At 39.0% G+C, this 14,520-nt stretch overlaps 1 protein-coding gene across 3 annotated transcripts in view; it reads right to left on the reverse strand.

Annotated features, from left to right (window-relative positions):
* The window catches only part of DDX4 (DEAD-box helicase 4), a 104,035-nt gene that overhangs the window by 28,666 nt on the left and 60,849 nt on the right, over positions 1-14,520 (reverse strand). For all 3 annotated transcript variants that reach the window (XM_054032240.1, XM_054032239.1, XM_054032238.1), the window contains 6 exons: positions 13,890-13,937; positions 13,747-13,791; positions 9,536-9,678; positions 4,208-4,360; positions 2,672-2,826; positions 220-349 (listed from right to left, as the gene is read on the reverse strand). In XM_054032240.1, coding sequence (XP_053888215.1) covers positions 220-349; positions 2,672-2,826; positions 4,208-4,360; positions 9,536-9,678; positions 13,747-13,791; positions 13,890-13,937 — 674 coding nt within the window. The remainder of the gene's footprint in view (positions 1-219; positions 350-2,671; positions 2,827-4,207; positions 4,361-9,535; positions 9,679-13,746; positions 13,792-13,889; positions 13,938-14,520) is intronic.

Here is a 14,520-nt window from a genome sequence, read left to right on the forward strand (position 1 = left end):
AACGCTACTTAGGTCATGCAAATGGAATCACTGCAACCTCATTTGACTGCCAAATTCATCCATTCTAATTGATGGTGACAAGTTTGCAAATCTGTCTTTGCTTGCGTCAAGTTAGACTGACTAGCACTGATCTGTAATAAAAATGCTGCAAACGATTTTCAAGGAATTCAAGGTAAATTATATTCTTAAATATAACAGAAATTTTAGGTAAGATCTTACCTTTTCTTTACCTATGATGTCCATAAGCCTTCCTGGGGTAGCACACAATATATTACAGCCTTGCATTATCTGACGAATTGAATGACCTGTTTGCGTACCTCCATATATCACAACTGGCCTTATGCAAGTTCTATTAAATTGGCAAGAAATTGTGATTATATTCGCAAGTCAATTCTTAGTTACACACTTTCATTTATAAACCCCCCCTCCTCCTCGGCCCAGGAATTACTGTACTGTTTCATAGTTACAGCATTTATCAAACTGCTCAAGTCAGGAACTTAAATAATTGGTGACTGGTTGATGTTGAAAGAGGCAAGATTTTGTGTGAGGATATAGTATGACAAGCACTACCATTTAGTTATTCTGCATTCTCTCAGTTATTTGTTAATTAATCCTCTGTACAATTACAACAGAGCTAAGATTAACAGCTACTATTTTTAGAATCCTGATGCCAGTCCTCTGTATTTTGTTTGAGACTTTTGTAAATTTCATACATTACAGAATTAAAACATGACAGCTTAAAGGTCACATTCAGAGTCAGAAAATGCCAAAGTTAATTTTTCTTGCACAAAATATCTTGCCCCTTTGTGCATATATATCATGACTGTATTGCATGGTTACATTACACCTTTTCCCACAGGATCTCTATCTCATGCAGTGGTTAAAGCAGCAGTTCAATATTCATTTGCTACATTTTCGACGCTCAATTCACCATGGGCTTGCACTTGCTCTCACTTACCCCTGTAAGAACGGGGACTGAATCTGCTGACAGATTTACTCCAGGCCTATGCTATAATAATTGCAAGTAGAATTTACCCACAAAAACATAGATCCCATTCATTATGTCCTTGCTTTATTCAATATGCACCATCAACCCGCAAGCTGAATGAGTTAGGCACTCTTCAAAATTTTACCCAGGACTCCTAAGTAACCTTGAAGCTGAAGTCCCACTGAATAAGTCTCACACATGCTTGAAAAATTGTACTCCCTTTGAACAACATCCATTATACAATCATTACAACTATGGTAACAAATACACACAAAGGAGAGATTTAATGCTGTGCAAGCAACCTTAACTGAGGCACTTCTGAGTGTCTATCTTAAGTGGTTTGCTTAAAAAGGACACAACAGAAACAAATTCTATAGTGTGGAATAGAATGCACTTGAATGAGCTGTTTTGTACAAGATGTACCTTTAATGAAGCAAAGGCAGTAAGTGCATCAAATGAGAGATTTGTTTTTAAAAAAGGCATTTAAAATTCTATTTAACTGTTATGCACACATATGTAGTGCAAACTGAACTTTGGAAGATTACAAAATTAAAGTGCTTGCGTGAAACATTTTTCCAGCTATTCCATTTGCCAAGGCATAGGACTTGATTTTACTAAATACACCTCTACCCCGATATAATGCGACCCAATATAACACAAATTCAGATATAACACGGTAAAGCAGCGCTCCGGGGGTGCAGGGCTGCGCACTTCGGCGGATCAAAGCAAGTTCGATATAACGCAGTTTCACTTATAATGCGGTAAGATTTTTTTGGCTCCCGAAGACAGTGTTATATTGGGGTAGAGATGTATTAAAAAAAACAAAAAAACAACAACAACAAAAAATACACCACCATCACCGAAGACCCTTATCCAACCTAAGAGCTGAATTTCTATCCCTCTCCTTTGAGGCAACAGAACTGCTGTTAAGAAAAGAATGAAAACTTAAAAAAAAAAATAATAATAATAATAATAATAATAATAGAAAGAGTGTTTTGCCTCAAAGGATTCAAACCAAAAAGAATTAACCATTGTTGCTCAGACTTTCAATCAGATCTCTTTGAACCTTAATTTAGAGTTCATTAGAAACACTGAACCACAGCTACTTTACTTTTATTGTCAAGATGAGTGAATGCCAAAAAAACCTTACTATAAATTATGAAAGCAAACTAGATTAAATTAATTACACTGCTACCTCAATATAACGCAACCCGATATAACACGAATTCGGATATAACGCGGTAAAGCAGCGCTTCGGGGGGAGGCGGGACTGCACACTCAGGTGGATCAAAGCAAGTTCAATATAACATGGTTTCACCTATAATGCAGTAAGATTTTTGGGCTCCTGAGGACAGCGTTATATTGAGGTAAAGGTGTACTTCATTTCACTAAGAAATTGGAACACATTTCATAGGAAGACTCTGCTTCTATAAACATTTGTCACAAATCATCTTACAAACTCATTTTGCCCATTCTAATTTCTTATCTGTAAACTAGACTACAAAAATAGTCTTTTGTGGCCTAAATTCAATTCCTTGCTGAAGTGAATGTAGACAAATTGAATTGGATAAAACGTGTGTATTTTTTAAGGCAAAACCGTAGTAGCAATTCTTTGATTTTACAGTAATTAAATTAAGCCTCATACTTTTGCAATGTAGCCTGGTATTTTTTTAAAAAGCTTACCCATATGAAAACTTTCTTGCTTCCAGAAAGATCTGGTTTATCAGTTCTCTAGTTGGGGCTACAATAATACATTCTGGTTCCTGCTGCTCTCTGAAGTGACTGGCAGTTACCCCATCTTTCATCATGTGAGCCAAAATTGGCAAAAGAAAAGCTGCCTGGAGAGCAAACATGAATGCTTTATTAGCATTGGGTTTAAAACATTTGTTTCAATAGTGTGAGCAATTTGTGAAGCAATGAAGTTAAAGGAAAAAGTTATTTGAAGATTGAAAAGCTATAATAAATCTAGCAAGTTCTACATAAATTCAGAGACGGGGCACTGCAGGTGGGCAGCAGCCCGGGGGGATCCACGAGGTGCTTGGGAGGACTGCAGGTACTCAGCGATGTTATCCAGGGGGGAGCAGCCTGGGACCTGCGCTGGTGCTGGGGGCGGGGAGTTGGCAGGGCTGGCAGGCTTCCTACCCGGCTTCTTGGAAACATGTCCCTCCCTAAGCTCCTAACTCCGTGCGCTGCCAGCTCCGTAGTTCCCATTGGCTGGGAACCACGGCCAATGGGAGCTGCGGGGTCAGTGCCTGCACCTAGGAGCTGAGGGACGGACATATTGCTGCTTCTGGGGATGCCCCCCACAAGTTAAGCAGCACCCAGAGCCCTCACCCCCTCCCACATCCCAACCCCCAGCCCTCAACCTCCTCCCACACCCCAAACTCCTCCTCCTGCTTCTGAGGGGAAGGGGGGGACAGCAGTGGGGTGGTGGCCTGAGACTGGCACTGCTCTGGCAGCCCCAGAGCCAGCCATGCCAGCCGCTGCAGAAGTCATGGAAAGTCACAGAATCCATTATCTCCATGACAGACTCTCAGCCTTACTTGTGAGGTATCAGTTGAAAACTAAACTCACTGATCATTAATATTCTTGAACGATGTATGCATGCAGTGGGTATTGAGAGTTATGGACATAAGCTGGAATGATAACTAAAACGTATTCAAGCCAGGCACGTCAGGGGAGTTAGTAAACAGGCCTGCTTAGACAAAGGAATGTGTATTTGAGTCTGACCAGCCCAATCTTCAGCCAAAGACACCGAAAGTCCATATTTACATAGAAGCAGAAACAGGACCATCAAGACAGCATGGAGAGGAGATGGCAGGAAACTCAACAATTTGCATTTCAGCAAACACAAATGGGGGAAGAAAGAGCATGGAGCTTTCTTCACTACCAGATTCCATGTCGCGTTCCTCAAGCTTAAATAAACTTTACTTTGAGTAGTAGCCGAGAAGCAACTGAGCCAACTTATTGTATACAATATTACTATATTAATCAGAGTGAAGTCTTTTCTCAAAGCTAATGACACTGGTGATTCGTATCATTGTGAAATGTATGTATTGACACTATGTAAGGAATTATGGATACTCATTGATATTAGGCTGTACAAACTGTCCAGACAGGAGGGAATGTCACAGCTATCTACCTGTCTCCTGTGTAATTTAAACACGGGGGCATTAGAAACAATGGAAGCCCCCTTTATACAGAGGGGTGGGAACTTACCGTTTTTCCAGATCCTGTCTGGGCACATGCCATTAAATCTCTCCCTGCAAGTATAATAGGAATACTATACTTCTGCACTGGCGTAAGTTTCAAATATCCAGCTTTAGCAATGTTCTTGTTTAATGTTTGACAAAGATTAGCTTCTTCAAAAGTCTAGAAAAGAGAAAGTTTATAACAGTATAGCACCATACTAAAATGATTCAAATTCAGAAGTTGCGAAATACTGGTAGTAAGTGGTCTAGATGCTTGAAAGACCAGAACTACTCCATTGCTCCTCAGGATTCAGAACTTTTAATGTCTATGGGTACTTGAGAGAGTGTCCCATTACCTATTTAATTCCCCGCCACCCCCCGCAACAATATCCTGCAACTACTGCAGTGACCATTCCTTCATATGAGTGCCATTCACAAAAAATTAAAAGGATTGCCAGAGTGACATGGAGAGGAGTTTCAATGGCTGAACAGTTAGGGATTTCAGGACAAGATTCAGATGCCATTTTGGTTATCAGAATAGGTGGAAGCTCAACTGCTGTATCTGACTTCAGAAATCTACAGACAGATCTGAAAGCAATTTCTTCAGATGGCAGCATTTTACTGAATTGATAGATTTCCCACAGTGCAAGTCTCACTGCCCCAAGTCCAAGTGAATTTATGCTGATTCTGCCTTTTGAATCTGATCAACATTCCCCAGACTGATAAGTTGCCCAGTTGCTCCCGAGTCCCTCAGACTGGCTTCTGTCGTGGAGTATCAAAGCAATTTCTAGGATAATATATGGGAGCACAGAAATTACCATACTGGATCAGTCCAGGGGTCCATCAAGTCCAATAGCCTAATCATCAACAGTAGCTAGCAAAAATATTTTAGAAGAGGTGCAAGAAACTCAGAAGCAAGCAGTTATGGGATAAACTGGCTCCAGGGAAAGTTTCCTTCTATTTCATCCACCACCAATAGTCAGAAGCAGGCTTAAAACCTGAAAGATGAAGGTTTAGATTTCTTCCAAACCTTATTTAATATTTACAACAATTCTGGATTATTCTGGTTATCCCTATCAATGTCTAATCCCTTTCTGAACCCGCTAAGCTTTTGAAGCTCTTGGCCTCTATCATCTTGTAGAAACAGTAGACCTGGTGTCTTAGCTGGTCTAGAACCTTGTCTGTTCTAGATTTAAACAGCCCTTCACCATCAAGTGGAGTCTTTTACCTGCATTCTTGTTTCTACAGGAAGTCCTGACAAACATAGCCACAAGTGGTACTTCAAATTAATCTCAGCAGCTACCAATTCTAGAGGCCTCATCAGAAGCACTGAATGATGCTCTCAAGGCACCCTTAGCAACTGACTGATTGACCTTCAGAAATAAAAGGTTTGGCAAGTCTTGTATTGTCTTTCAGCAGTGATTGGGCAAACAATACTATTTTCTCTCATAGGTAATACTGGCAATTGCATATAATTACCTGACTGTCATTCTGGGCATTAGAATGGTAAGCTGAGAAGAACATATTTCTGCCTAAGATTCTTATCTTCTATATCAAAGGATTAGAGTGGATTTGATCTGCTTTAGCACTTTGAACTGCAGTCACATCACTACCAATGAGGCAATAAGCAGCCAATATAACAGTAGTAATGAGTGACTTCCAACAGATGTCAGGGTAGTTAAAGTAGTACAGCAAAACACAAAATTTCCAACCACCATTCCAGAAGACATGTGTCCATGCTGATGATGGGTTCTGCTCGGTAACGATCCAAAGCAGTGCAGACCGACGCATGTTCATTTTCATCATCTGAGTCAAGTGCCACTTGAGGAAGGTTGATTTTCTTTTTTTGGTGGTTCGGGTTCTGTAGTTTTGTATCAGAGTGTTGCTCTTAAAACATCTGAAAGCATTCACCACACCTCGTCCCTCTCAGATTTTGGAAGACACTTCAGATTCTTAAGCCTTGGGTCGAGTGCTATATCTATCTTTAGAAATCTCACATTGATACCTTCTTTGCGTTTTGTCAAATCTGCTGTGCAAGTGTTCTTAAAACAAACGTGTGCTGGGTCACAATCCGAAACTGCTATAACATGAAATATATGGCAGAATGTGGGTAAAACAGAACAGGAGACATACAAGCCTCTCCCAAGGAGTTCAGTCACAAATTTAATTAACGCATTATTTTTTTTAACGAGCATCGTCAGCATGTCCTCTGGAATGGTGGCCGAAGAATGGGGAGGCATATGAATGTTTAGTATATCTGGCACGTAAATATCTTGCAATGCCAGCTCCAAAAGTGCCATGCAAATGCCTGTTCTCACTTTCAGGTTGACATTGTAATTAAGAAGCTGTCAGCAGTATCTCCCATAAATGTAAACAAACTGGTTTGTCTTAGCGATTGGCTGAACAAGAAGTAGGACTTGTAGGCTCTGAAGTTTTACATAACTGCACTCAAAACCAAACAAAAAACAACATTTGTAAGTGACACTTTCATGATAAACAGATTGCACTATAGTACTTTGAGGTGAATTGAAAAATACAATTTTTATCATTTTTACAGTGCAAATATTTGTAATAAAATAATAAAAAGTTAGCACCGTACACATTGTATTCTGTGTTGTAACAGAAATCAATGTATTTGAAAATGCAGAAAAAATCCAAAAAATTAATAAATTTCTATTTGTATTCTATTGTTTAAAAAAATTAATCGCGATTAATCGCACTGTTAATTGCAGTAAATTTTTTTTGAGTTAATTGCGTGAGTTAACTGCGATTAATCCACAGCCATAGTAGAAATGTATAACTTAAAAGGGGAGATATAATAGAATGCTAAACTGTATTATACTGTTCAGCCACTAGGGGGTGTTGGGTGTAAAATACCTTTAAAAGCTATCCTCAGCCATACATGGGAGATCACTAAAGGATCTTATGAACACATCTGGTGTGTATAAGCAAGCTCTGTAGCCACTCCATATCTGGTACAAAAGTACATAACAGGAAAGTTACTACTGTATATCCTACATGAAGAAATAGGAAAAGCTTGGGAAAAGTTCCATGAGATGCTCTCTCTCTTTTGGAGGCTTTCTTCCAGCAGATGCATCCTTATAAAGGAAGAGGTTTCCTTGTTGGAATTGACTCTGAACTATCTAATAACTGCAGGGGAGAAATCTGGACGATATTGCAGAATCAACCCGTCACAATGAAAACAATTTTGAGTTTAAATAACTTTGGCATCTGACCCTTCTGCTGGCATACACCTTTAATAAAGGTCATTTCTGACATGTTCATATGGGAGCCCTATTTAAGACGAAGCTGTTGTCCAACCTACTTAAATAGTTGAAGAGTTTCTTGCACAGGTTGCTCACACTGCTAGTTTGTTAAATGAGGCAACTTTTCAGCAATATCATCAAATCCAACTACAGACTCAAATGACAGTTTTCATTTTAGAAGTGTGTTTAAACATTTATTAATAGTGAGAATTGTAACCTTGAGCTCTCTCATGGCTAGCCTGAGCAAAATGGGTTCAATCTTTTTTCTTAACCTAATGAAAAGTTACTTAGGAGTAGTTTACTAAATATATTTCTCCTAAACATTTTTACAGCCCTTTTCAAGCTTTTCATAGTTTATAATTTGGGTTATAAAAATATCTTCCGAGAACACCTGGACCTTAAAGTAGCATTTTTTTTCCCCCAATAAGCAATTTTAAAATCCAATTCTTTATGCAGTTATGAACTGCATGCAACATCAAAACCAGAAGAGAACAAGACTGCAATAAATACCAAACAAATTGTTATGTACGTGTTGCCACATTTATTGACCAAAATATGAACAATTTTTAAAAAGTCAGTTCCAGTGGTGTCACTTGGAGCTGTGCTTTTTTTTTTTTTAAATAGCCGTGTAAAATAAAAATCGGGAGGGGGTGGGGGGAGAGAGAAACCCACAGCAACAAATAGCCATAAAGTTTTTGGCCAAAATGTTGTGAGCTGTACTATACTAGCAAGGTCTGGACCTGGCTCTCCGTTCTCTCTTTGGTATTCCTACATCACCCTCTGAAGTTTAAGATTTTTCTTTCTTTCAACTTAACACACACCTGTGACATAGCCAGATTAGACCAGTCTTGAGTATCAGCCATCAGTAACCAACTACAAACACCTACTTCATTAACATCTTATCAAATAACATGCATTTACATATTGGTTCTCTCTTTAATGCTGGGAAGACACCCAGAGAAAGAAAGTTTACTATATTTCACACAGCATTTGTATTGCATTTGCTCCCACAAAATAGGAAATACCCAAAACAGACAAAAAACTGCTCAAGGGAAAAACCTAAACCAGTTTCTTGAAGTTGACAGACCACACTATCACATGTAGAGAAACAGTTTAATTATATTTACTGTTCCCAATTTTCTGTAAAAAATGATCTTTTCTGAACACAAAAACTCTTATGCTTACTATCAATGAAAAAAAGCAGATCTCCTCAGGCAGCATACTGCAAGTATTTGATTTAGAGAGAAATTAGTAGTAGTATGTATTTTTGCAGAGCAAACAAATAAAACAAAATTTTAAATTATTTATGTAATGTGGAATGTTAAAATCATCACTTTAGAGATCTAATACTGACAACTGTACATCTTTACTTTCTCAAAACATGTTATTTTAATTTTTTATTTCTCTCATTACGGACAATGGAAACAGACTATCAAAGGTGAAAAAAATACAAAATTTACTCTAAGGATTCTCATTTGCTTTAAAATGAACAGATTTCAGAACACGCTTTTACTAAAATGTTCCTAATGATTTTCTAGAGGTCAGTATTTTTTTTCTTTTTTCTTTTTTTTATTAAAAGAAAAAATTATTGTAAAGGGGGAAAAAATGGGCTTGTACCTTTTGCTTCTTTGTAGTGTCTAAAGAAGGCCCCAAAAGTTGCTTTGGTTTTTTACTTTAAAAATTAGAGTCCTATTAAACCTGGAAGAATATTATAGAGGCGGTAGAGAAGTTTCACAATACTCAACAGACACAAAGCAGAGCAATTGAGAGGTGAAAGGATTTTTAAGTCAGGCTTTGGTGTGTTTGACAGCTATTTAATTTCAACAGTAATTTGGAAAAAAATTAAGATTCCACGTTTATGTTTGTCATCCTTCAAAGTTTACAAAATAAGTCCCTGAAACTCTGTCCCTCAAAAGAGATCTTCCGACAAAAAATTCAGAGCTCTATTTTGCCATTCATTACATTTATTCATATTTTTATCAAAAGAAAAAACTACTTTTTATACATCATAAAGCAGCAAAAAAGGGAACAAACTCATTTTTAAAATACCTTTTGTCAGTAACTTTAATAGAGGACAAGAGTTCACTAACCAGTATTGCTGGTGGAGGATCAAGTCCTGACACTTCCACAAGAATTGTGTCATATTTATCAAAATTAATTCCTGTCTGGTAGTGTGCAAAGACAGCTTCTTCATTGTCAGGTGGAGGCGGAGGCACATAGGTCACCTTTGGACCTTCAGAATACAAAAGAAAACCAATGGTTCAGATACATGAACAATAATCTGAGGGAAAATTTTAGTTAAAGTAACTTGTTCCATTTGGAGCAGCCAAACAATTCAGTAGAACTTCATTAACCTGTACTTTATAATTCATGTATGAAAAAGATTCAATAGTGTGCTGCACTGAGGTTATCCAATACAACTTTTTTTTTTAAACACACAAAATATACTATTGTACATTTATTGCACAACAAACATTACAATTAAAAAAAACCCACTTACTTGCAGTTGTCAAAATCAAAGTTTTTGTGAAACATTCTACTTGCTTAGCATTTGTTCACTTTTCTCACAAATGGCTCTTCTAATCAATAGAAAGAATTAGTTGAGTTCTATTGGGTAACTAAAAAACCAGAAGCTGAATTTTACACCTTTAAAGTCTTGTTTACACTACTAAGTTTACATTCTTCTGAAATCAAGTCTAGACCAAACTTTGTCTGGGACATCAGTAAGCCATATGGAGCACTTATATGTGGATGTGAGGTGTTCTTCAAGTGCATTAGAAACGTGTTTGTGTGAGAGCAGAAGAAGGGAACGTCTTCCCTACAGAAACAATTGATACATCAGGAAACGCACACACAGCAGAATACTTACAAGAAGGAGCAGTAAAAGCTATGACAAACTGAAAAAAAAATTCTAATATCTAGTACCCAGCTTGGTCACTGACAATGCTGTAAACGTATCCAAATGAGAAGAAAGTATTTAGAAGAGAGTGAAGAGAGTCCCAAGCTAATAACATATGGTTACAGTGCTCATTTAATGCACCTCTTAGCCAAAGACTTCAGTATTCCATAAATAAAGGCTAACATTGTTGAAATTACAAAATACTTCCGTAACAACCACTTTGCAGCAGCTGCTCTGAAAAAAGTGGGAGAAACCAAGCTAACTGTCCTGCAAGACATGCGATGGAACTCAGTAATGAAGTGTTTTGAGCATCATATCAAGAACTGGCCTAATCTGATTACAGTTTGTGAACAAAATTGTGAAAAAATAGATGGCACTGTCACAGCCAAAGTTCTCAACATTGGGCTTAAGAGAAATGTTGAACACCTCTTAAGTACCCCTGACGCCTATTTCTGTAGCCTTGAACAAAATGCAGGGAAATAGCTGTTTTATAGCTGACGCTGTTGAAATTTGGAAGAAACGAAATGAGATCTTAAAAAGAGAAATATGCAATGAGAGTTAAATTACAAGCATTAAAAAAAACGAATAGGACAAGCACTATCTCCAGCTCATTTTCTTGCAAATATTCTCAATACTCAGTACCAGAATCAATCCTTAACTGCTGAAGAGGAGGAGTTGGCTATGACATGGACAACAAGCAATCATCCCTCCATAATGCCAACTACCGTATATACTTGTACACTGGGGGGAGGGATATCTCAGTGGTTTGAGCATTGGCCTGCTAAACCCAGGGTTGAGAGTTTAAACCTTGAGGGGGCCATTTAGGGATCTGGGGCAAAAATCTGTCTGGGGATTGGTCCTGCTTTGAGCAGGGGGTTGGACTAGATGACCTCCTGAGGTCCCTTCCAACCCTGATATTCTGATTCTAAGCCAAATTTTTTTTTAGTAAAAGAGGGAAGCACCAGAGAAGGGGGTCGGCTTATGAACAGGTATAGAGAGGGAGAGGTGGGACACAGACCCTCCCTCCAACAGAGGGAGCAAGGAGAGGCAGCACAGCCAGAAGGGAAGAGGCGGGGCCAGTCTTGCTCTGCTTCTGGCCACGCTACTCAATCTCCAAAGCAGCTGCAGCTCCAGGGCTGGCAGGCTGCAGCCGTGCCACTCTGCCCCGCCCCCCAGAACAGGCTGTGGCCGCACCGCCCGGCCCGCTGGAGCATGCTGCGGCCATGCCACCTGGCCTACCCCGCTGGAACATACTGCGGCTGCGCTGCCCAGCCTGCAGGAGAGCTCCAGCCAGGCCAGAGACATCCTCCCCTGGCAAGGTGGGAAGGGATGGGATGGGGAGAGCGTGGGGGTCCCAGGCTAGGGTGGGGTCATGCATGATAAGGGGGCTGCCAGCCTATTTAATACCTGTATTAAATTGCTTGTTTAAAAAGTATATAATGCCTTTTGTCTGGCAAAATAATTTCCCTGGAACCTAACTCCCTATTTACATTAATTCTTATGGGGAAATTGGATTAGCTTAACATCGTTTTGCTTAAAGTCACATTTTTCAGGAACAACAAGGAATCTGGTGGCACCTTAAAGACTAACAGATTTATTTGGGTGTAAGCTTTCATGGGTAAAAACCTCACTTCTTCAGATGCATCAGGAACATAACTACAACGTTAAGTAAGGAGTTACTGTACCTGCCTGACCACATTGGAGCTGACCAATATGGGTCTAAGCACTCTGCAAATATACCCATTTGTAAGTATATTAATCGAATACTTATAAATGTTTTGTTACTATTTGGATATAGTAAATTGCTTATCTGGGCTTTTTAGGCATGTTTTGAGCAATTGTATACCTTTGGATTTAATAAATGAATTTATGGTTAAATTAGTGCTTGATATTTTCCCATATTAATAATTTCAAATATTAATAGTTCAAACAAATCCCCTTCCTTCAGAGAAGGAATTATAATTGCCAGAGTCACCATCCTGAACTCTTGAGGCTTCACAATCTTGTTCAGTCTTAGCTCCAAGATCTGCCGGCAACCGCCATCCTTTTTTTGTACTAGGAATTATTCTGAGTAGAATTCTCTGCCCCTCTAAAGGGAAGCTCGTGAGAGGAGTCCCTGAAGAGGGACGGAGAAAGGGATGAAAGGGACAGAGTGGCAAAACCTGGATGATGTAACCCAATATCATGACCTCCAAGACATTCATTCGTCTGAGGTGATCTGCTCCCAAGCCTGATGGAAATGGACAAGACAGTCCCCAAAGGAAGGTGGACTAAAGGACGCAACCTTAAAATCAGAAGAGTGGAGGCATAGGGACTGTGCATGGGCCAAACGGAAACTGCTGGCTAGAAATCTCCTACTGGGGGATCAAGAGGCACATGTGCTCCTGAAATGCAGCATCCCTAGGGGGACTACTCGAGAAGAATTTCTGCCTTCTGTCTTCCTTTGATCATGGGATAGGAAGGATCTCAGAGAAGATGCCTTAGACTTTCTTCTTCAGCATGCTTCAGAGTTCCCTGAAGTCATCTACTATCTGCAAGATATCCTGTGATGAAGTGTCATTTGTGCCAATGTGACCCAGCACCAGTGGATCCTTGCCTGTCAACTTCAGAAGCCTACCCAATCTTAGAGTGAGGTCTCTCGTCTTGGCTTCAGGAAAGCAGCATGTTGTCCTGTTGTCTGTTTGTAGCTTGCAGAATGTTCTATTCTTTTCTTCCGAGTAGAATCTCCAGCAAGGATCATCTGTCTTCCTTGAATGGTTGGAGAACTCTTTATGGGCAAGTCTGATTTTCTTACAGGTTGGGGCAAGTGCCACACGTGTCCTAGATTTCTCTCCAGTCCCTTGGACCTGCTGGATCTCACTTTACAAATTCTTGCATCACTCCTATGCTCATCTTTGTGTCTGCCTTTCTCCATGATGCCTTTTAAGCCTGGAATAACTTTACCTATCCTGTACAGCAACTTTCTAACCTTTTGTCTTTCAAGTAAATTCAATACACTTAAGTGAATCCTATTAATCGAACAACTAGAGAAATAATACTTTAAAAATGTCACAAGAACTAGTGCACCAATGTGACAATTCCAAATTCTGGTCACATGGTGCTCTGTGCAACTGAAAAGTTTTGAAAAGTTAAGAAAACAACGCCCCCCCCCCTCCCAAAAAAAAAAAAACAAAACAGTATGTGAATTGCCTTAGATTATAAATTCCAAGATGGGCACCCTGTATACCTTGAGGCATTTATAATTTTTTTTTTTTTTTACTATTTGCTTAGTACTGTTCACTGTCACTCAATTATATGTATAAATTAATGAAATCTAAAACAGAATCAAACTTTACAAGTTTGGTCTTCTTGCCTTATAAGTAAGCCTACATACATGTATCCCAATTAATTTCTTAAATTTACCTTGATTATCACCACTTTCTGTTTTGTCGTGTGATTTCCAAGAACCTTAAGTAGAAAAGAAATTGATTAGGAAAAAGAGAATAGTCAGGCAATAAAAAAAATATTGACTTCTTGACAAGCTACCTTATAGCGAATCTACTTACTTCTTCCTGAACCTGCAATTACTTCTTCGTTGTAACCTCTGTATCCTCCTGTTAAAGTATGTCACATTTATTTTATTTTGATTTGCAAAATAAACGAACACTTCTCAGGCTCTACTGCTTTTCAAAAATTAAAAGTACAGTCACAACAGAAACACGCATGAGGGACAGCATGGAAGATTCTTAGGAGCTTGTAAAAGTAAATAAATGGGTGATAGAGCTGGACAGTTGGCAGAGTAAACACAGTGAGCTAAGGGATCAGGAAAGTAAGGTGAGCTAAGCTAATGAAGACAAGGACCAAAAGTTTGTGTTTAACACAGTGGATAAGGGAGAGTGACCTGACCAAAGCACTGAGTTGAGAAAAAGGATTCTGGCAGCAGCATTCTGACCAGACCAGAAGGAGCAATGTTGCAGTGATGATGACCAGAGGAGAGATGGATGCAGTAATCAAGAAGCAATATGAATGATAGTTTGGCAGTATAGTCAGAAAAGAGACCAGATGTTGATCCTCTGACCAGAGGTGAGGAATCACTCACATAGTCCAGAATGGGGAAGCAAACTACAGAAAGGAAAATTCTATCTTTGGATACCTCAAGGCCAGGGTGGATAAACAAAGATTTAAGACATTTAAATT

This window comes from Malaclemys terrapin, chromosome 6, assembly GCF_027887155.1.
Source record: "Malaclemys terrapin pileata isolate rMalTer1 chromosome 6, rMalTer1.hap1, whole genome shotgun sequence".
NCBI lineage: Eukaryota > Metazoa > Chordata > Testudines > Emydidae > Malaclemys > Malaclemys terrapin.